The 21,991-nt window shown below is 43.9% G+C and overlaps 1 protein-coding gene across 2 annotated transcripts in view; it reads right to left on the reverse strand.

Moving 5' to 3' along the window:
* Nucleotides 1-6,020: 6,020 nt before the first annotated feature.
* EPHA5 (EPH receptor A5) overlaps nucleotides 6,021-21,991 on the reverse strand; it is a 169,481-nt gene continuing 153,510 nt past the window's right edge. For both annotated transcript variants that reach the window (XM_030449734.1, XM_030449733.1), the window contains exons 14-17: nucleotides 20,196-20,345; nucleotides 17,645-17,838; nucleotides 14,093-14,248; nucleotides 6,021-6,199 (exon numbers count right to left, since the gene is read on the reverse strand). In XM_030449734.1, coding sequence (XP_030305594.1) covers nucleotides 6,094-6,199; nucleotides 14,093-14,248; nucleotides 17,645-17,838; nucleotides 20,196-20,345 — 606 coding nt within the window. In that variant the 3' untranslated portion in view covers nucleotides 6,021-6,093. The remainder of the gene's footprint in view (nucleotides 6,200-14,092; nucleotides 14,249-17,644; nucleotides 17,839-20,195; nucleotides 20,346-21,991) is intronic.

The raw sequence follows: 21,991 nt of genomic DNA on the forward strand, positions 1-21,991 counted from the left end.
TAATCCCCCTCCCCAATTTCTCTAAGGTTTTTTCCTCAGGAATCCTATGGCATGCAATACCTGCCAGTAAGCTCTGGTTTGCTCTTGGGGGTGCAAAATGAGAAAAGCCTTTTTCTGGCCATGCTGCTCTGGCTCCTGGTTCCTGGTTCCTACCTGATCTCAGCCTGGGATTTCTTCCTTGATACCCATCTCCATGAAGGGTACAGGAGGTTTGAGCTCTGGCAATGGATGAAGAATTAAAAATACACACTTGGGAGCACACAGGTACCTGTTGAGGGGACAGCCATGGGGATTTTCACCTTTGCAACACTTGCTCCTGCATCCCTGCACTGAGTTTTCCAGTGGTCTGGGTTTTTTTTCCTGTCTTACCCTGTTTTGCACTGATGCCATCTCACTTTCTGCTCTGACCCCTGGCTGCTGGTCCAGTGGTTTCTCCTGGCATCTCCCCAGATCCCCCACTGCCCCTGAGGCATTGCAGAGGAGGTGGTCTCTCCCCTCCCACCCATCCATTTCACCAAGCAGATAGGATGTGTGCCCTTCTCCAGCCCTTTGGGGTCCTGCTCTCTCCTTCTGTTGGCCAAGATGAATCTCCCCAGGATCAGGCCACGCTGTTTTGGCTGGTTCTTAATGCACTTGAGGGTGACTTTCATCAGGCCCTGTTGACCTGAATAAATCTATCTCATTCTTTCATCTCTTCTTCTGCTTACCAGTCCCTTTTCTGGGGAAGCATCCGGTCACAGTTTATGCATTGCCTGCTATTTATGCAGTTCAGCCCATGAAATATACATGAAGAGCCCCTTGCTCTTTCTCCCCATGGCTTCATAAATCTTGCAGTGCTTTGCTCAGCTTCATGGGGTGATGGGGAGCAGCCTCCCTGCTCCTCCTGCCCTGGGGCAGCAGCATCCTCCAGGGACAGTGGCACCACAGGCTGACACCCTGATGGGCTGGCAGAGGAGGGGAGGAATTCAGAGCTCCCCCAGCCCATTTTTAGGTTATTGAGTAGGATAAAAAAGACAGAGGTGCTGCTTTGCTGCTGTGCAGTGTCACTGGCACTAGGGTTATCTTGCTTTGCAGTTTATTCTGGGTTTACTGAAAAGAAGAGTGCTGTAGAGAATAATATTACCCTGTTCCTGGCTTGTTAAACACTCTGAAGAGTTGGCATTCACCCCTGGGGATGCAGCTCTGCATTTATTGCAGGGACCAAATGGAGGCTGTGCAGAACTACCCAAAAAAGTAAGTCAGGCACATGGTGAAAGGCCTGCTTTTCAGATAAAGCACCTTCCCCTTCTGAGCAGGTAAATTTATTAGCTGGTGGCCACAGAGTACAAGTGCCTCTTGACACTGAGCCCAGTGGCAGAAAATAGTAAGCAAACACTGACTTGAGATTTTTGTTAGGGTTGGTCCCAAACCAAGGTGGGAAAAAAGGCTCAAGAAAATGGCCCAGTTCCTTGGCTCTCACTTAAACCAGAGCACCATGGAAGGAGTATGCAGCCTCCTTTCCTGTTCACTGGTAGCAATACCACATTTTCTCCATTTGCATCCTCATCCCCTCTCCCTCCTGCTCATGTTGGCTGAGGAGGAGTGAGAGGAGGCAGGAGCTCTCATGGATGTGCCTTCATGAAGCCACCCTTATTTCTATGGCAGCTGGACTCAGGGAGACCTTCTTAAACACCCCATTTTCTCTAGGTTTTTGCTTGCTTGCTGGAATTCTTTTTTCATGAGGAATTCACTGCAAGTAGCAGTGAATCTTCCTGCTTCCTTCATGAGTTGTTCAATGCCTCCCCATCCCCTGCAAAGCTTTTTAACTTTCAGCTTTAAAGAAACTTCCACATTTTTTTCCCCTTAAGAGGCCTCTCTGCCTCCATGAAACTACCAAATGAGTTTATGTAATGATTTCCCCCTGTCCTCAGAGCCCTCCCCGAGTCTGTTGCCATTGCAGTCCAGCAGCAGACACTGCCAAGGGACTGCAACATCAATCCAGACAGATTTTATCCAAGTTGCTGACAGCCTTAGTTTGCTAACCCAACTGATCTTGGGTTAAAATGTTACAAAAATGTTTAAAATGTTAAAAAAGTCCCTGACTACCATGCCTTTCTTTGCCAGGCATAGCACCCATTATCTGCCACATCTTGTGCTGTCAGGAGAAGCATCACCCCCACCCACAGCTCTCCCCTTTGTACACCAGGAGTCATCATCTCACAGGAGCCAGAAGATGCTGATTGCTCTCCACCACCTCTCTCAGGCCCTTCCAAGGCTTGTTTTTAGCACCTACAGCTTTTCTGACCTTCCTTGAAGGCTGGCTCATGTCCTCTTTGCCCCCCACATCCATGGGCCAGGGGAGGAATGGGGCTGGGGATCCAGTGGCAGGGGGCAGGCACTCCAGATGGCCTTGGGTTTGCTGGGATCCCTCTCTCTCTCTCTCAAAAAAACTCCCCAAAAAACAAACACACCCTCCCCCCCCAAACAAAACCCCAAACAAACAAACCCAGAGAAAATCAGTTCTTGAAGTTCTTGGGAAAAGGTGTGTCCAGGAGCTGCTCTGGGGCTTGGTCAGTTCAGTGGGTGCTTTGCCTCATAAACCAGACTAAAAGGCAGATTTTCCCCCCCAAAATAAAAACAGAGGAAAGAGCCTGTAACAAGGTAGGATGCCTTCATGTGGGGTCTACACTTTTCCCTCCTCCCAGAGGTCACTCTCTCCCCCAGGGAGCACCAGATTAGCACCGAGTCCATGATTAGGAATAAAAAATAAAGAGGATTTATTTCCTCTCCAAGGGGGAAAATCCTGATGCTTTGTGGAAAGCCAAGGGGATGTGTGTGTGTGATCCACAACTGGATGTCACTGTTAGTCAAAGGTTTTTATTTTTATGAAAAAATAGAAAATTTCATATCTTACACTACAAAAAAAAAAAAAACCAAAATAAAAAAAACAAAAAAAACCAAAACAAAACCATGTACACAAACAAAATGCACAGAGAGCATCCAAGGAGGTGGGGGGAAGGGGAAGGAATAAATACAGCAATGCTTACATTCTCCTATGAGTTCAAATGCCAATGCAAAGAGCTGAGATGGATGCTGCAGCTCTGGCAGTGCTGGATGCACCAGCTCCTGCACTCCCTGCCATAAAGAGCTGTAAAAAAAAAAAGGATTGGGAACTAAGCATTACTCTTAGGACTGCTACTGATGTATCTTACACACACCTTAATGACTAATTTTAAGACCACAGTAGTCCAAGGAATCACAATTTCTTGACCACTGGGACTTCTATAATTATATTCAACACTGAACAGATAAAAAAAAAATATTACAGTAATTTTTTTTTCTTCTTGCCATTAAAGATACAGAAGGAATAAATAAAATTTTAAATTGGATGTTTTTTCTTTTAAGCCAGTTTTCCTTATTTAGCCTTATCTCATTTTCCAAATGAGAGCTACAGCATGAAAAGTGGTCAGTCTACACAAGCCATGCTCAGAGACACCTCCTTCTCTAGAATGAAAAACTCTATTGGAAAGAGCTTTTTCACCTCCCAGACCCTTTAAAATACCTCCCTCACAATTAGCAGCAAAACATACAAGGAATAGAAGTATTCACTGGACCAGCCACAGCAGTAGTGAGCTGGACAAGCAAAGTGCTCAGGCTTGCCCTAGGCAGGAAATTCCTCTACAGCCCTTACCAAGAGTGTAACCACTGAAATATGACTGCCATCTCCTGCTGCTGAACCTCAATATATATATATATAAAATGAACAAAATACAAAGTATTCATAGTTTCTCTGGAATTTTTATGGACACAGAAGCTGTGACTTTTGGACCCTAATATTTTATTTTATTCTTTTAAAAAAATTTTATGTTCCAAGACAAAACTCACTATGCAGAGATCTGCAGTAAGAACAGCTCTTGAAATATATGGAAAAAACCTATTTATTTAGTGGAGAAACTTGAGAAGAGATGCCCCATCTACAAATGCAGTCTGGCTTTAAGGACAGTTGGTTTTCCACTGGGTCATCGTTTTGAAGGTTGTTCCTGCTTCTGGTATCTGGACCAGTCAGACCAGACCTGCCTTTAAAACTTTAAAAATAGAGACTGTGCAGTCTGAGGAGGAGGAGGCTGAGGGGAGACTTCATCACTCCCTATGATTACCTGAAAGGACACTGTAGAAAGGTTGGTGCTGGTCTCTTCTCAGAGGTAATTAGTGATAGAACAAGAAGGAATGGACTCAAGCTGTAACAGGGTAGGTTTAGGGTGGACATTAGGCAAAAAATGTGTCCACAGAAAGAGTGGTCAGACTCTGGAATAGACTGCCCAGGGAGGTATTTGAATCACCATCCCTGGATGTGTTTAGGGGTCGTTTAGATGTGGTGTTGGGGGATTTGGTTTAGGGGAGAACTCTGTAGAGCAGGGATGATGGTTGGGCTTGATACCAAGGGGCTTTTCTAATCTGAAAGGTTCTATCATTCTATGATGCAATAATCTTCAGAAACAGCAAACACTTGCCACCCACTCGAGCCATTTTAAAATCCTTATATTTACCAAAGCCTTAAAAAAAAAAAAAAAAAAAAAAAGCCCAACCTATGAACACCTAATTAACTTTGCTGAATAATCCTATCCACAATAAAACAAGGAGCACAGCCCCAAACTGTTTCTGGGGAGGATTCCTAGGCTCCCTCTGAAAACTGCAGCCAGGAGCTTCAATAAACACATAAAGCCACAGCTACAACCAAGTGTGGAACCCAGAGGGATGGGACCCTTTGACACATGGGATGCTATTCCTCTGACCACCTTAGGCTACTTGGCTCTTCCCTCCTCTCTGTGCTCTGGCTTAAAGTGGCTAAAACCCAAAAATGCCCAGAGAGAGAACCTAGGACATCCCAGTCCCTAAAACAACCCCACAAACACTTTGGGGGGAAATATTGCAAATTTTTCATGCTGGATGAGCATGGGTTCACCTCCACACCACCACAGGACAGGGTTTCTCTCTTAGACTCCAGGCACAAGGATGTACTGGGAGATGGCTACTGGGCTTAAAAACCAGTGCAGAGGAAGCCTTTTAGGGCAGGACACACAAATCACATTGTCAATGGAGGCCACAGAGAACTAAGTACTTTACTTTCTTCTTCTGGATATGGCCAACCTGCTGTGGAAAGGGAGGGGCATCTCATATTGAAGCAGACTCCTACCTCCTCTATGTAGTCAAAACTTCTGAAGGCTTTATAAGTAGCTCAAGCCAAAGAGCAACAAAATACAAAGCACAGCAGTAACACAAAAGGGAGACAAAGCAAAAGGGGTAAGAAAAGAAGAACAAACCAAGGGAAGAGCCCCAATCTCGTACTTGATGCGTAGCAAACTGTACAGTATATACATCTTCATCATATATTGTCCTCCAAGAGGAGCAAACAAGAACTTGGTAACACACAGGGAGGAAAAAAAGAAAAAAAAAAAATACACCCTGTATTGTATTTGCCATGGAGCAAGCAACATGTTTATACACTAGTCTCTATAACTTAATGCTGTGTAACAGCATTTTTTCCTTAAATTTACAAAACAAAATATCTATCAAGAATTAATCTAATCATATTGCTTTTCAATACACTTCTGTAGACACGTAAGACTCGAAGGTAAACTTCAGTAAAACACAGCTTTTGGGAGCCCATGAGCAGCCACAAAACTCCTCCACTCAAGTCAGTCCTTAGAAGAATTACCATGTGCTGCTGTAATTCAGTATATAAAGGTGATATATATATTGTATATATATATATCTATCCCATGTACAGACAATGTGTGGTGGGAAGGCTTGTTGTTCTCATCGCTGAAGCTTTAGAGATGGGTTAACCACAGGTACTGCAGATTTGTTTCCACGTTCCATGCATCTTACATTTACTTAATGAAAATGAGGACACAAATTGGAAGAAAAGGAAGAACTTCAGTCAAACACTGCTTTAGAAATGCTGTGGAAGAGGCCAATGTCCTTCAGTTATAGAAACCTCTGATTTTCCCTTTTTATCTTTTCCATTTTTTTTTTTTTTTTTTTTTTTTATAGTCAAAATAAATCTCAGGGCTCATGTACAAAGTGCAGGACCAACCCCCTTGAGGAACTGAGTTACAATGGCACCATCCCATTCACCAACTGGACCTTCATCTCCTGAAGGCTGTTCATTATCTTCTTCTGGTGACCAACAAGTGTCACTCCCAGCCGCCTCAAATCCCTGTGGGAAAAAGCAGACGTTGGTTCCAGGGACCTCTCAGACACACAGCACCACACACACACCACACACCACCTACCTCTTACCATTGATGGCACCTGAAGCCAAGTACAGTTGGGAAATTTAAATTTTCCCCCATTTTTGTTTTGTTTTGTTTTGTTTTTTCCCTGACACCATCTCAGGGAGCTGACATCTTTTGCTTGAGATCACCTCACTGGCCGAGGAGAAAAATGGGACAGCAAAGAGTCAGCATCATGTTTGGCCAAGGGTTCTGCTAGGCATAAAAAGTCCTATTTCCAAGAGAAAAGCCATGGAAGAAAGGCTGTGTTGCAGTTTCCTCTTCCCCTGGGAGAGATTAGGATCTGATAGGAGCAGGGAGGAATGATGTCAACCCCTCCTTCCTTCCTCTTTGGATGAGGAAAAGCCAAAGATACACAAACCACAATCCTAGAGCTTAATAGTGAAATCTTGAGCACAGCCACCCCCTAAACCCAACAGGAACTGGCAACACAGCTTCCCTTGGGCCTTTTTACAGTTTTCCATAACCCAAGTTTGATTTCTCTGGGGGTGTGAATTCTACAAGCCAAAGGCATTTGTGTTGAGTTGGTCTATGGGGCTGCCATTCCAGGAAAGCTAGAAAATAAGTTAAGTTAATGAGAAATGGAGGATTAGAAGGAAAGAAAGTTTTCTCAGAAACTCAGCCCTCTAAAATGTAGGTGTATAGCTGGAGGTAATCACCAAGGTTCACATGGATGGCATGAAAGAGGTGCCTCCAGGGGACAATTCATCCAAAGACAGGAGTGAGAAAGTTGTCCCCTGGACATACTACAACAGGATCCTGGGTGATCAGATTCTGTGACACATCTAATCCCATGTAAAGCCACAGGTTATGGCAGGGTACAGTCACACAGATTTCCTCCTATGGAAAAAGTGAAATTGTAGGAATAAAAGCTTTGAAGACACATCAAGGCAGGCACATCCGTGTTTCCAAAACAAGACACAGAGATTGTTGGATAAACAGTTCAACTGAGAGATGTTGTCTAGAGAAATATCAGTCTCTCACTTTTTATCTCCAGGCTGGACAGAATAAAGGATGTTCTCAAAGTTTCTCCACAGTCTTGCCAATACCCACATGAATCCCAGAGCTGCTGCCATCCTGGGTGTAAGTCTTTTAGGAGAAAACTCTCCACTTAAAGTCAGTGGGACACGACCTCCTTGAACATACAGATACTCTTTGGAAACGACACTGGCAGGGCTGGCACATGTGAGGGGTGGGGATGGGCAGCAACATCCATGATCCAAATCATCACAGGACACACACTGCACACCTGACCTACAGCTCATGGCTGCATGCAGGTCAACGTCTGCAATGACCACCAAATGTACTTCCATGTATCTCTCTGTGAGGTTTACCTCTCTGAGCAGCTTCTCATTCTGGACAGACTCCTTTGTGAGTACAACCAACCACCCATGTCCAAAAATTATGAGCATCGCTTGGAAGAAAAAAGCAGTCCTAGGTGAAGGTTGATATATTAACACATAAGCTGCATCTGTTGTTCTCCAGGGGTTGTCACACTTTCAACCTTTAATTTTGGAAAATACCAGTTCTTCTGCTCTAGGCTGAACACTCCATTTTATTACCTTACCCTTTTTTTTTGGCAATGCATCTCACCAATGCATTTGGGGAAATCACAGCTTAAGGGGCCTGGTGCAAGGCTGCTCAATGAGACACATCAGCATTGTTCCTCACCTGGCAGAGAAAAGGCTGCAGGACCAGAAAAAAGGTGTCTACCTTCTCAGGGGGACATGCTTTTATTTCTGCCTCCACTGAATTGTGAAACTGGTTCAGCAAGACATCTTCTTAATAATGAAGGGAAATGTAGTTACACTGCTGTTACATGCCATTTATTTTATGTACACTGCACAGTTGGAAATTCACACCAAAGATTAAAAAAAAAAAAAGTCTCAAAAACCAATCCAGTATAGGACCTGATTTTTAAAAGAACCAGCATTCATCTTTCCCCTGCTGCATGCTGCTCTGCTGGTACTTTTTGAAAATACAGATTTTTTTTTTCCCCCCAGGTATCTAAAGTGCAAGCTGAGCTCTTTTGAAAATCCAGCACCACCTATTTCATAAATGTATTATTTTTGATACTCTTGAATGTTATGAGGAAAAAAACAACCTGAAACTATGAGAAAGCAAATATATCTTGGAATTTCACATGCAGCTCCATCAGTTTTGTTAAAAAAACACCTGCTCACTATACAGCTTCCCCCCCTTATAATATACCTTTAACTCAATATCCTTGAGAAGTGTCTCATTGATTTACAAGAGAGAAAGAAGAAAAGGGAGTTCCTGGTTTCAATCCATTAGCTGTTCACCAGGGTATCAAATCTTATTTTTCCTGAATATCAAATCCTCTTAAATGTGGAGCCACTGGCCAAGAACCCAGGGTGTCCTCAGAAAGAGGGAGAAACACTATTGTGAGGGCTTGTACCTCTGCAGAGATGGACCAGAAGACAACAGCTATTCAGCTAGATGTGACCTAAGTATAAAACCAGCAGCCTTTTTCAAAAGCCACCTGGAGCACTCTGAAGGCAGCAACAAAACTTTCTGAAAACCACCTACAGAACGTGTCAGCTTTAATACCCATTTTTCAAGCACAACTTACAGCACATTGCATCCTCCTGTCCATCCAGTGCTGAAGGACTTCAAGCAGTTTAAAGCAGAAAAGCATTTATAACAAAATCAGGTGCACAAAAGAGTGGGTTTGGGGACAAAAAAAATACCAACTTCCGTGCCAAAGTCTGCAAAACAATTGTTGTGAAGTTCCAGTCCAGAGCTGCCTGGTTTATACTACTGCAGACAACTGGTAATTTCACTGGGCTCAGCTCCACAGGGACTTGTGGGGTTATCCACTGGGGCTTGCCTTAGAGATGTGCAAGAAAAGGCAAAAAACCCACTTGTGAGCAGGCTGCACCTTGTTGTGCAAGTGACCCAACCCCTGTGGCAGATGCATGGGCACTCCTTGAGGCCTTGGAGATACGTGCACCCATGTGCTGTGGTTTCCCTCTTTCAAAATACTTGATTCCCCCAGCATTGAGACCACTTTTTTTCTTGTTTCTAAGTGTCCTCTATTCATTCACAACAGAAACAGGGAGGAATTGCCAACACAATAGAGATAAGCCAACCTAAGCTGACCAAAAATCCAAGAAAACAAAGTGGAAAACTGGTGTTGGCTCATCCCAACCAGCCTTGTAGACAGCTGCATGCATGCTGGTCTCTTACCACCACCTTGCATCAAAGTCCAGCTGCAATATGCCAGGGATAACACAGTATCCTCCTTCCCTGCAAGATCCTCCATTTGGAAGGGCTGAAGTCATGATCTTCATGTTGTAAGAAACATATTTAAAGCATTTTATTTACAAACAGAACTACTTACACGCCATGGACCAGTCTGTCAAACACAGTGTATGCTAGGACTGGGTTGCCACATAAAATATCATCCCCCTCCACCAGCTGGATAGTCATGCAAGCAACATGGACAGGTTCCTGAAGGATTTCTGTGGCCAGCAGCCATCAATCTACCACAGCTATTTTATATTTCACTTCCCAGCCAGGCCTGATTTCACCACTCTTCCTCGTGTGGTGTGATTCTGTAATTGCCTGTGCACATTGTTAGTTATCAGGTTGCATGAAGGGAAAGAAGAAGAACATCAAAAACCTTCAGAAGATGGTAAAGAGAAGGGAATCCACTCACTAGGAACTTTTGCATGTAATGAGGACTTAAAAACCACTTTTCTAGGAGTTCATCTGCTCTTAATCATTATTCCCATCCTGCTTAATAATAAGGTAAGTGTTGGCTTGTTCAGAAGCAGATGCAGCATCACAACCTCAGGACTGAGATTTCAGGTTAAGAATAAGTATCTAGAGCAGGTGAACTCTTAAATGCTCTTCCATCCAGTATAACTTTTAAGAAATAATTTATTTTATTTTAGAAGGAAAAAAAAATATACAATGCAAAGCAACACAGCACATATTATTACAAATATTCAGAGCTCTTCATCTCTTAACAAACAACAGGGTGTCCTGAGAATCAGTGTGTACAGATCTTTCAAAAGGTGGAAGTATGTAGTCCACGTGGTTAGCAATTGGTCCAGTCAAGGGTCAGCCTGAACCTCGTGTCATGGATCTATCTATTCTTGAATACTGTCCTGGTAAAGTTATTCTTGCAGTGGATTGAAAGAGCTCCAGACACACTCAAAGTCACTAGGTGGTCCACAAGTTTAAAGAACAGGCCTGGTCCACTGGAAAGGTTGCCTTCAAGTCTGATATCCACTTGGAAAGAGGGGGTGGAGGGTGAGGCTCCACTTTTCACAAGGTGATTCATCCCTTTGCAAGAATTAGAGCTAAATGTAGAAATCACTCTTTGAACACATACATTTTCAGGTCTTTGCTTAAGCAGACAGAGCTCAGGACTTGGGGTGATATTCACCAGGTTTAACTTTTTAAGCTTTTGTTTTTCAGAACTTTGTATCTAATACTACTATTTTCTGGAATAAATTAATCAAACCATCAGTTTGAAAGAAGCAAGGCAGTCATTGGGGTTTTGTTTTGCATGCTGGGAGGGGGGGACTTAAAAACAATGCTTAACACATAGCATCTCAACCAGGTCCTGTAAAGAGGCCACAAGCTGGGTGTCACCAGTCCCATCAGCGTTGGGGCCAAAAACATTCATACAGAGCTAGTAATTTTTTTTCAGTAGATTTTAGGAATTCTTTACACTCATCATCTTTCTTTTCCTTTTGCCTTTTCTGGCAGCAATTACCTAGTTCTCCTTTCTCCATGTAACTTCCACTTCTCTCTCCTATGCAGTTTGAATTTCAGAAAGATCATTTTAGATAATATTTGAAGGCAACCTCTTAAATGGTAAAGCTCTTTTAGTGATGTCATTTGAGGAAAGTAACTCGGATATTCAGATCATCTTTTTATCTGATCCCCCCAAGTCCCAGCTCTGGAATATACTGAACAGTTGCCTCTATTAAAACGACAAGGAACATTTAATCTGTATTCTCCTTTGTGGAGTACAAAATGTTTTCTTGTTCCCTTTTATAGGGAGAAAAAAATGAAAACCTCCAGAAATCCAAAACCCCCAATATATGAACCTTCAGAGAACTTTGCTTGTTCTGGTGTTTATTTTCTGGACAACTCATGAGAGTCTCAGCTGAGCCCACTCAGGAGCCATTTCTCTCCTTTACTTTGTTGATTTTAAGGGCAATCTACCAGTTTACATCAGTCTGAGCACATAGTTCAGGTCTTCAACATAAGACACCTTTCCTCTTAAGCCACTGTGATAGTTTCTCCTTTTTTAACTGCTGAGAATCTGGTCTTTTGTTGTTTTTTTGGTTTTTTTTTACTGAGAGGAACAGGAGAAGTCTTGATTTGTATGGTTTTTTTTAATGAACCCTCCACAGTTTTCCCATAAATGGCCTTAAGCAGGTCAAGCCTTCTTGCTAAGCCATCCACTGTGATGCAAAGGCCTGAGATGCTCAAGAACCAAGCCTGACTCAGGCAGGTACAGGAGGAATTTATTTGCTGGCATGGGAGTTTTCAGTTTGAAATGAAATGCAAGATGGATTAATGAAATGTCTCCTTTCAGCTGTAAAAAATGAAACCAACCCCAAAAAACTACACACCCAGAGGCTCCCCAGGCTTCCAGGCATCAGCTCCTCTGCACTTCTCTGCTGCTGTAAGAGCCCAGGAGAAAGGTGAAGCTGAGCAGATGTCCCTACTAGGGCCACAAAAGGACCTGAGGAGAATGACATTTGTGCTATAGAGACCATAATGGGATCTGGAGGAGAGGTACTTAGAGGCAGTTTGCAGTTGGTGTGGGTCAGAGCATCTCTGGCAGTTATAATCTTATTTAAAGACCTTTAAACCACCCTGCATTTCTGGCCAGAACTGTAGAGATAATGGTTTTCTTGGTTCAGTGCCAATCAGGAAAACATTTTGAAGTGCTTTTGGGGCAGCCTGAAAAGACTTTGGGGGACACTTGAAATCTCTGAAAGAGCTTAATTAGCAAAGAGTAAATATAGGGTAGTATTTAAATTTTTAAGCCAAATTAAGGAGGTTATGCCACACTCAAAATGGGCAACTAGGAATAATTCTGTCAGTGGGATGGGCTGCTAAGACTGTTTAAAGCTACATGAGTAAATGAATTTCTGATTTATTGTTAAAAAAAAAAATCATTCATTTGGGCTAAAACTCACTGTTTTCTCTGAACCAAACCAAAGCATTTAAGTTCTGAGCATTTTTAGAGTTCTTGAAACTGCATACAGTTCTAAAGAGGAACAAACCAGGAAGCTTGTGTGAAGCCTAATATTCTTCTTTGAGATGACTACTTGAGTAAAGCAGCAACAAGTCTCTGATAAATTTTAGGCAATCTGCATTTTCTAGCAGAAGTTGCTCTGGTAAAAGATCAAGCTGACACAGTAGAGGGGAATGCTCCAATATTTTTCCTTTCTCTTAAATTACTGCCTCATCCTACCCTTCTTATTCCCACTCACCCTTTGCCTAGTTCTTTCTACCCTGTGGACTCTGACCAGCCTGGGGATGGACCATTTCCTTGGTCAGTGTTTGTATGTTTAAAAAGTGATTTAAATGGAGCCCCAAAGCCTGGTGGTTTTGGGCAAAGCCATATCAGATGAGTAGGTAAGGAACTGTGGAATCCTCAAAAGCCAAAGTAAATGGCATGTAATTGCAGGACTAGGCTGGGAAGCTCCATTTAAAGTCTCAGATCCCCAAAAAAGGATCTGGGTAGAAATCCATGCACCCTGACTCCCTAGACAGTTGTGGAGAGAACTGAATCCCTTGCTCAGTTTTCATATGAATGGCTGAAGACAGAGTGGATGAGTCCAGGTGTAAGGGACAAATATCAGTGAGCAAATAAAATCTGAGTGAGAACATACAGGCTCCTGCACTCCCTCTAAATATGAAATGCAAAACTGAACTCCAAGATTGTACTGACCCAGATCACAAGCAAAGGATCTCCTACTCTGTACAGTGAGCTCCACAGCAAGCCCCATGTGAGACAAGAGAAATGCTGTAGTTCTGTGGGGTGTGGAAATTTATTTTTTTTTTTATTCCTAATCCTTGGCACCAATTCTGTATGTGCACTGGCAATCTGCATGTGGTCAGAAGAGCCACAACCTCCTCCAAAGCCTCACAGAACAGAATCCTTCCCATTCTGCTTTAATGCCTGCAGTAAAAGAAGCTCAAATTAAGCCAGCTAGAAAGGCAGGCTTTGGGATGAGTTTGAGTTAGCAGCAGAAGGAAAGTACAGATGTAATTACACAAGTAAGGCAATTAAAGATGGAGCATACCACATCAGCAGCTTCTGAGGCATTTACCAAGTCATTTGAGTGCTGTCACCCCAATGGCAGTGATACCCATGTGCAAAAACCAAGGGCACATTCAGAAAGAAAAGTTTTAGGCAGGGAACCTGTTCCCTAGATCTAGAGCTGTGGGTTTGCTGATGCTGTTGGCATCTATGCTTATATCTGTTAATGCTGAACATTATTTCCATGCCTTACTGGGCTTGATTATGAAACCAGTGTAAAGCCAGTATACCTCTGTAGCTCCTGTACACTTATTAGTTGAGTGGGGGGCTTTATTTGTTGGTAAGCCTAAATAATCAGCTGCTATTATGTCAAGAGGACAGCCTGGCAATTATTCAAACTCAAGCATTAACTTCTGTGAATAAAGGAGCCAACAACATACAAAGGGTAATGGTTTCCCTTTCTGCAGCCTCATCCCTACATGTTTTTGAATGGGTTGCCTTCCCACCACTCTGCAATTCCAAGACATGATGTGAAAAAGATCTGGGCACTACTCACTCTAGGGTCACCTGAGCCACAGCATCCATCGAGCTGTATCCGTTCTCCATGAAGATCTCCGTGTATCGCCCCATTTTGATGGCTTCCAGCCACTCTCCCACTGACCTGTAGGCACCACTTCCAACTGGATTGTGCTCTACCAACAGATTTGATACTCTAAAGACAAGCAAAAACAGAGAAGCAAACAGAATCAGTATGGATATGTACCCAATGGGACTCAATTGCTCACATTTTTATATGGTAAAGATGATTTTTTTTTACTGTGCTTTCAGTGATTGCTGCAGCCTAAATCCTGCCAGCAGGCTTGATACAGAATGTATCAAACATACCACTTGGCCTGTAACTTCATCCACTTTTGGGTTAGTTTGCCACATTTCTGATTCACACTGCAAATACAAAGAGGAGGAGAGAGTAATAGTGTCCATCTGCATCACCTCTTGCCCACAGTCAGGCTCCTCTTCCATCAGGCTCCCACAGTCACTCTTCCTTCTGAGTCTTTGGTTTTACTCTTCCCACAGTGTTCAAAGTTTTCAAAGCTCATAATTAAGACAGGCCAGAGCCTGAACAGAGCTGAAACTCAAATTACATTTCCCAGCAGCGGGCATCCATGTCAGACTGATGCTAACACTGCAAGAGGCTGGTGGGGATTTCAAATGCAGGCAGCATCCAACAAGCCCTGTAGAGAACAGTGATGCTCCAACCATCCTCCAGCCCTGAAACCAGAGGTAGACTCTTGCTCCTGCTCCCACATCCTCACTCAAGAACTCTCTGCAGCAACTGATACCTGTTTGGTTATGCCAAACATAGGTATTGCCAATACGCAGCTGTTTTGTGTCTACTTTGGTGTGATGATAACTGGAAGAACTTCAAATGTGCATCACCACCAAGGTCCAACACATAATCCAGCAGCTTTCAGGGTGGATGGGGAAGGACAGAGGTTGTAATGGTGGGTGGACATGGTACTTCTTCCTAAAATGCCTGAAAACCTCCAAAAGAAATTGGGTGGGAAGAATGAGATACCTGAAAAACTGTGTTTCGGAAGACTGTGCCAGGTGTACATTTTTTTTGTCTAAAGACAAAAAAAAGTGTACACCAGTACATTCTCCATCTGGCTATCTGGGAGGGTAAGGGAATTGTCCAGGAGGGATTTGAGCTGCAATTCAGACAAATAACAACCCCTCACCACAGACAAAACACTGATACAGTAGCTGGTCCAACTGACCCATGCCATGTAAAGGAGTGACCCATGCCATGTAAAGGTCCATCCGCCACTCTACTAATGAAGCAAAGAGGGTTTGTTCAAGTTCAGCCAGGAAGAAACTAGATGTGTCCCCTACTTGGTAAACCAGGACACAGCTAACATTCACCTTGCATAAAGATTATTACCCACAGTTAAAAAAAAAACAAAACATTTTCTGGGTCAGCCTCCAACAGTGAGAATTGCAATTAAAAGACTTTCAGCTGGAAGGAGAGCTGGGATATTATATTATTAGAGCACTTCAGGAATCTTCAGATATTTTATGAGCACATTAGTGTTATTTGTTTATTTAACAGCAATGCTGAAGAGTCCAATAAAATGTGAATACTGGAAGTACAAAGACCATAATGGCTTCCTGTAACATTTTATACATGAGGAATCCTAAGCAATCATAACAAGAAGTGGATTTTCATCACTAATGTCAGGAGGTACCTACTGATGATATGCACACACTGTAATGTAGAGTGACTTCCTCCCTAATTTGCATTAATGAGAATTTTCATAAAGAATACATTACATATATTAAAAAAAAAAACCCTTTGCAGTTGGTGTACGTTAAAATTATTATTCATTTCGAACCACTGTGGTCTAGGAATGGCAATCTACAATTATAAAAACACAGTTCCAAAGGCTGGATTCTCAGGTGCTTCATTCACATTGAAAATACCACAGCAGGTCTGAAAAAGAAAGGTGTGGAATTGCAAGGACCTGTTCATTAAATAAAACTTAAGCAAACTGCTTAGCACTTTAAGGAAATAGCAGCCTATTTTCCTCTTTTCTTGTGTAATAGCTTCACAGAATGGCCAGGATTGGAAAGGACATTAAAGATCATCTAGATCTGACCCTCCTGCCCTGGACACCTCCCACTGGACCAGGATGCTCAAAGCCCCATCCAGCCTGGCCTTGAACACTTCCAGGGATGGGGCAGCCACAACTTCCTTGGGCAACCTGTGCCAGGAGCTCACCACCCTCAAATAAAGAATTTCTTCCTGATGTCCAGCCTAAATCTCTCCTCTTGAAGGTTTAAACCATTTCCCCTTGTCTTCTCACTACACACCCATATAAAAAGCCCTACCCCAGATTTTTGTAGCCCCCATCAGATATTGGGAGGTTGCTGTAAAGTTATCTTGGAGCCTCCTCTTCTCCAGGCTGAACAACCCCAATGTCCTCAGCCCGGCTTCATAGGGGAGGTTCTCCATCTCCCTGAGCATTTTTGTGGCTCTCCTCTGGACACGTTCCAGGAGCTCAATGTCCTTCCTATGTCAGGGACTCCAGAACAGGACACAGTGCTGCAGGTGGGGTCTCACAAGAGCAGAGTAGGGGGAGAATCCCCTCCCTTGACTGCTGTCTGTGCTTCTTTTGATGCAGCCCAGGACCTGGTTGGCTTTTTGGGCTGCCAGCACACACTGATGGCTCATGTTAAGCTGCTGGTCACAACTCTTACAGTCTGATCACCCAGCCTGTTCCTGACCCCATCACAAAAGGCAAACAAAGAAGTCAAGCAGAACTTACCCTTATTGAAGCCATGTTGGGTGTCAGCAACCACCTCTTTATTACCCACATGCCTTAGCAGAGCCTCCAGGAGGAGCTGCTCCATCACCTTGCCAGGCACAAAGGTGAGACTGTCTGGCCTGTAGTTCCTGGGTCACAAGTATTTACCTTACTTGTGACCATGCAGCTATTCAGGTTCATGTTTATTTGCACAGTGGCTGTTCTATTCACTTAGTGTGGTTTTAGAAAATTGTTTGTGTACAGCTCTTTGGGAACCACCAAGATCCTCTCATAACTACCAAGATTGTCAGAACTGGTGGTGGCAGCTGGCACAGCTGGGAATAATTGTGGGAGGATGCACTTGCACTTGGACAGCTTTGCACATCCTGTTTCCTGAAAAAACCCTCTTAATTTGCATTACCAAGATAAAGTCAACTGGCAGATAATTTGAGCAACATTTACATCTATTTTGTGCACTCAAATCTTGCCCTCTCTAACCTTGGGGTAGAACACAGGTAGCTTTATCATACACTTATAAATAGTGCTGAAACTCCTGTCTCTGAAAGACAGGCCACAGGACTATTCTTTGAGGCAGCAGCACTGTGTTTATAGAGTAACTGAATTGCTCACCTGCTTGACAATTTCAAGAGAAAAAGCTGATCAGAGACAACTCCCATGGACATACGGAAGAACATCCATGAGTGGACCCATGCAGACTAAATAATAAGTTGGTAACTCAACTCGGGGGTGGTTATTCAGACAAGGAGCTTGCTCTGAGAAATGGCTCTGGCCCAAGTTTTTACCTGCTTGATGCATTAACCAATGTCTTCAAGCTGCTGGGGTTACGGATGAGCTTGTCCAACATGCTGACAATTTCATCAAACTTGGGGCGGCTGTTGCGGTCTTTCTGCCAGCAGTCGAGCATGAGCTGGTAGAGAGCAGCAGGGCAGTCCATGGGACTTGGCAGGCGATAGCCTTCCTCCACAGCTTTAATCACCTGCAGGAGACAAAACAGGAGGCTGGGGAGTTGCCTTTCTTCAAGTTTTCCCCAAATGCATACTGGCTTCAAGAGAGAACTCTGGCAGACCAGAAATCCGCTCACGTAAAATGCCGCCCTAGCCTGCCCCCTCCCCTTGTCTGCACACAAAAGGCACACAAAGTGGCAATAAATGCCACTGCCATTCACATTCTCTCTGGGGTGGGTTGAATATATTTTTGGGACACTGCAAAATTCATCTTGGAAGCCAAGGTACTTCTGCCAGGTTGCAATTCACAGAATCACAGAATGTTTAGGTTGGAAGAGACCTCCGAGATCATCCAGCCCAACCTTTAACTAACACCATAATTCAACTACTAACCCATGTCCCTAAGGACCAGGTCCAAATGCCTTTTAAATGCCTCCAGGGACGGTGACTCCACCACTGTTCTGGGCCATTCCAATGCCTGACAACCCTCTCAGTGAAAAAATGTTTCCTAACATCCAGCCTAAACCTCCCCTGGCACAGCTTCCATCCAATCCCTCTGGTCCTGTCACAGTCGCTAAGGAGCAGAGGCTGTTTCCCTCCTTGCTCCAACCTCCAAAAGGAGGCCTTCAGAAGATGAAGGAGGAAGGCATAACTCCCATGAGAAACATGCACAGCACTGAATTAAGTTTCTTAGGCTACCACCATCGAGGCACTTGCCATCTGCACTGGTAAGCCAAGCAAAACCTGAGCAGGAAATTCTGCTCATAAACATCTCACCAGTCCTCTGCTTTCTGCTGCTAAAGAAACCAGTCCCCCATCCACTTCTTGTAGGGGAGTGTGAAATCCACCCTGTAGCCAAAGGCATTTGGGCTTTTGGGAACAATTCTGCAAAGTGTAGATTTTCAAAGTGCTACAATCCAGACAAGGGATGTTCCTGGCATGGAGAATTATTTCACTGGCACCAGCTTGAGTCTTATCCTGGCATTTACTGCATAACATCTGTCCTATCCTGGTGCATCAGCATTGAAGATGGTTACAAAGCTCAGTGTGACAAAGCTTGGCTCTCAACTGCTGCACTCTCTGCACACAGGTTAGGGAAGAAAAGTTTCTGCATTTGGATGAGAAATCTCTATGCATATCCATGCTGCTTTACCAAATTCCCTGTGAATCTGACAGTCCCAGCAGTGTGGAAGCAGTGGGGCATTCATGCCAAACAACCCCCTCAGCTCCCTGACAAGAAGCATGGTGTGACCATCTCAAAAGTATTGCTCATTTCTGTGTCTGGGCTCAGAGATGATAAAAAAGAAAAAAGCATGAAACATCAGGTGTTGTGTCGAGAGGAAACCCATGGCAGAGCAAGTGCCTGGTTGCCTTGCTCAGAAGGTAGCAGTATCTCTGCAGATGGTTGGGCTGCAGAGATGAAGTGGAGGGTATGAGGAATGACTCCATTTGGCAAGTGTGAAGCTTTTCCCCACGTTGCAGAGCCCCTCTGAGGTCTCCATGTGATGAACCTGGCCACACATCATGGTTCTCAGAGATGTGAAGTGGAAAGAGGGGCCTAGAATAATCAGGCAACCAACATCTGTCCTTGTCAAAGGCTAAAAAATTTAAATCTGGGGTTTCCTGATTTACAGGTGACCCTGTAGGAAGTAGCCCTGCAGTAGGATCATGAGATCCTTATAGAGGCTGAGCTCAGAGCTGCAGTCAGGAGGGGGACAGGTATCTCCCTGGTTGGAGCTGCTTTTGGAAGGTGTCTTGAGGTCAGAGGCTGAAAGGGACATCAGGGCCCAGGAAAAAGGGTACACAACTCCCAGGGGATGTTGTACAAACAAACCATGAGACCTTGGCATTAGCACAGACCTACAAGACATTCACAACACGAGCAAAACTATGGTCCCAAGATGTGCAGTGCAAGAGCAGCCAGATGCAGCTCTCAGGACTGCTGTCACTATATCAAATCACCCAGCTTTTGTGCAGGGAAACAAAGCCCTTACCCATGACTCTCTTGAGTTTCTGATTTATGTGACAGCAGGGGTTTGAAGACACAACTGAAATGCTGCCAGTTATCAGCATCCTTCCAGACCTTTGTCATTAAGCAGAGGAGGGACATGCTCCAGCACTAACAGCATTAGTGAAGCTCCAGTGCTCTGCTGGGGAAAGCAGACGCCTCTGTGCAGACACATTTCCCTCTGTGCACAGCCTGTTTGGGGCTGCTGCTTCAAAATAAAAAAAAAAGAATCAAACAAGAGGACTGATTTTTTTCTGATGTGGGGGAGCAAAGCCGTTTTTAGTTTAGAGAGCCTCTCTTCCTCTTGTCCCATCCTGTCTTTCTGACAGCAGAATGAATGCCAAGCCCTCAAAACCCCATCAAGCTCTCCCAGGTGCTTACATCTTGGTTTGTCATTTCCCAGTAGGGTCTTTCACCGTAGGACATCACCTCCCACATGACAATTCCATAGCTCCAGACGTCGCTGGCCGACGTGAATTTGCGGAAGGCGATCGCTTCGGGTGCCGTCCATCGGATGGGGATCTTCCCTCCCTAAAAGGAGGAGAAAAGGGAAGAAAAAAAATAATCCAAAAAACACATTGCAGAGTAGGGCAGCAAACGTGCAAAAGAGGATGAAACAGTGCTGCTTAAAACACCGAGGGATGTTATTTTTCTCTCTGGAAAGAGACATAGAATTTTAAAGTAAATCTGTTTGACAGCACGGGGCCCCTTTCCACATTATCTCATCCCATAAGTGTTTGTAGGCTGCCTACTAATTGGCTGTCCTGAAGGTCTGTTGTTTGAATGCTGGGACATGTATAGGATCAACATCTCAATTATGTTGTACAGGTTGGTAGGGGAATACAATTCCTCCATTTCTGAGAGTGAGCCACGGAGGAACAGACAGCTCTGAAGCTGAGGAAGACTTTGATCTAAGGAGGGCTTCATGCAAATTGCTGCCAAAGTAATGCTTTTTTCTTTCTTTTCTTTTTTTTTTCTTTTTTCTTTTTAATTCTTTTTTCCTTTTAATTCTTTTTTTTTTCTTTTAATGTGGTCCTGATCCTGCAAAGAGATCTGCACAGTGGGCACAGAAATATCTGTATGCAAAGACAAGCTGCTTGGCCTCTGAAAACGATGCCACACCTGTCAAATTTCCCTTTCCCTTTTCTACCATTTTAGAAATCAAACTTTAGATCAGCTCTGAGAAGAAAGAGCGAAGGGAAAGGGGAGTTTGGGTTAAGGAATACTTTATTGGGTTTAAATAGTTATCTCCCTTGATTTATACCAAAACATATTTTACTGTGAAGTCCATTCTTCCCAGTGTTGAGCTAAATACTGGAAGGTCTCCTTGAATGTCCTCTCCCAGTGTTTGTTACTGGAATCAGGTAGAACTTGGAAGGCATTTTCACAGCAAGTTTTTAAAAGTCCCTTCTTCCAATTTCCAATTACTTTTTCACAGGTTTATTGGTGCATGCCTTAAGTGAGAGGTCAGATTCCCAGCAGTGCCAGTTAGCATGCTGCAGCCACAGCAGGGCTGGCCAAGAGCCTTCCATCCTGCAGGGAAGCTCCAATCCATCCATGCCCTGAGTCCCTCTTGTAGGGTTGTGACAGCCAAGAGCTGAAATGCTTTCCCCAGTTCTCTGCAGGAACTGGGAATGTGACCCAGAGAGCTCCAATCACCTGGAAAACAGTACCCCTAGAAAAACACACTAATAGGACATGTCCAGGGGTGCCAATCACTGCTATGAATATTTCAGGCTTTCTCCAAGCCTGTGCTGCTGAGGATGGGTCCTATTTACTCACTCTTCACAGTGCTGAGGCCACGTGGACTCACACTGGGATAGAAGGGCAGATGACCTGAAAGGATGGATGAAGGAGAGAATAGGACAGAGACTGCACTGAGCCTGGAGCAGCTCTTTCTCAGGTTGGGATAAATTAACCTCAACACGGTAAAGTTGAGGGCAACTTGTGTCATTTCCAATGGGCATTACACGTTTCAGATTGTTCAGAACACCACAGCTTAGCTCACTGCATGGGTGTCTAAGGAAAGAAATTGCTCTTGCTCTTTCCTCCCTTTGGTATTCACCAAAGAGGACAGAATAGAGCTGGGAGCATACCACCTTTGCAAAGCTTGTTATTTGACTCAGGTGCCCAAAATGAACTTGTTGTAAGTTAAGTTCTGCCTTATTTGGCCATCC

The sequence above is a fragment of the Calypte anna genome, chromosome 4A (assembly GCF_003957555.1).
Source record: "Calypte anna isolate BGI_N300 chromosome 4A, bCalAnn1_v1.p, whole genome shotgun sequence".
Classification (NCBI taxonomy): domain Eukaryota; kingdom Metazoa; phylum Chordata; class Aves; order Apodiformes; family Trochilidae; genus Calypte; species Calypte anna.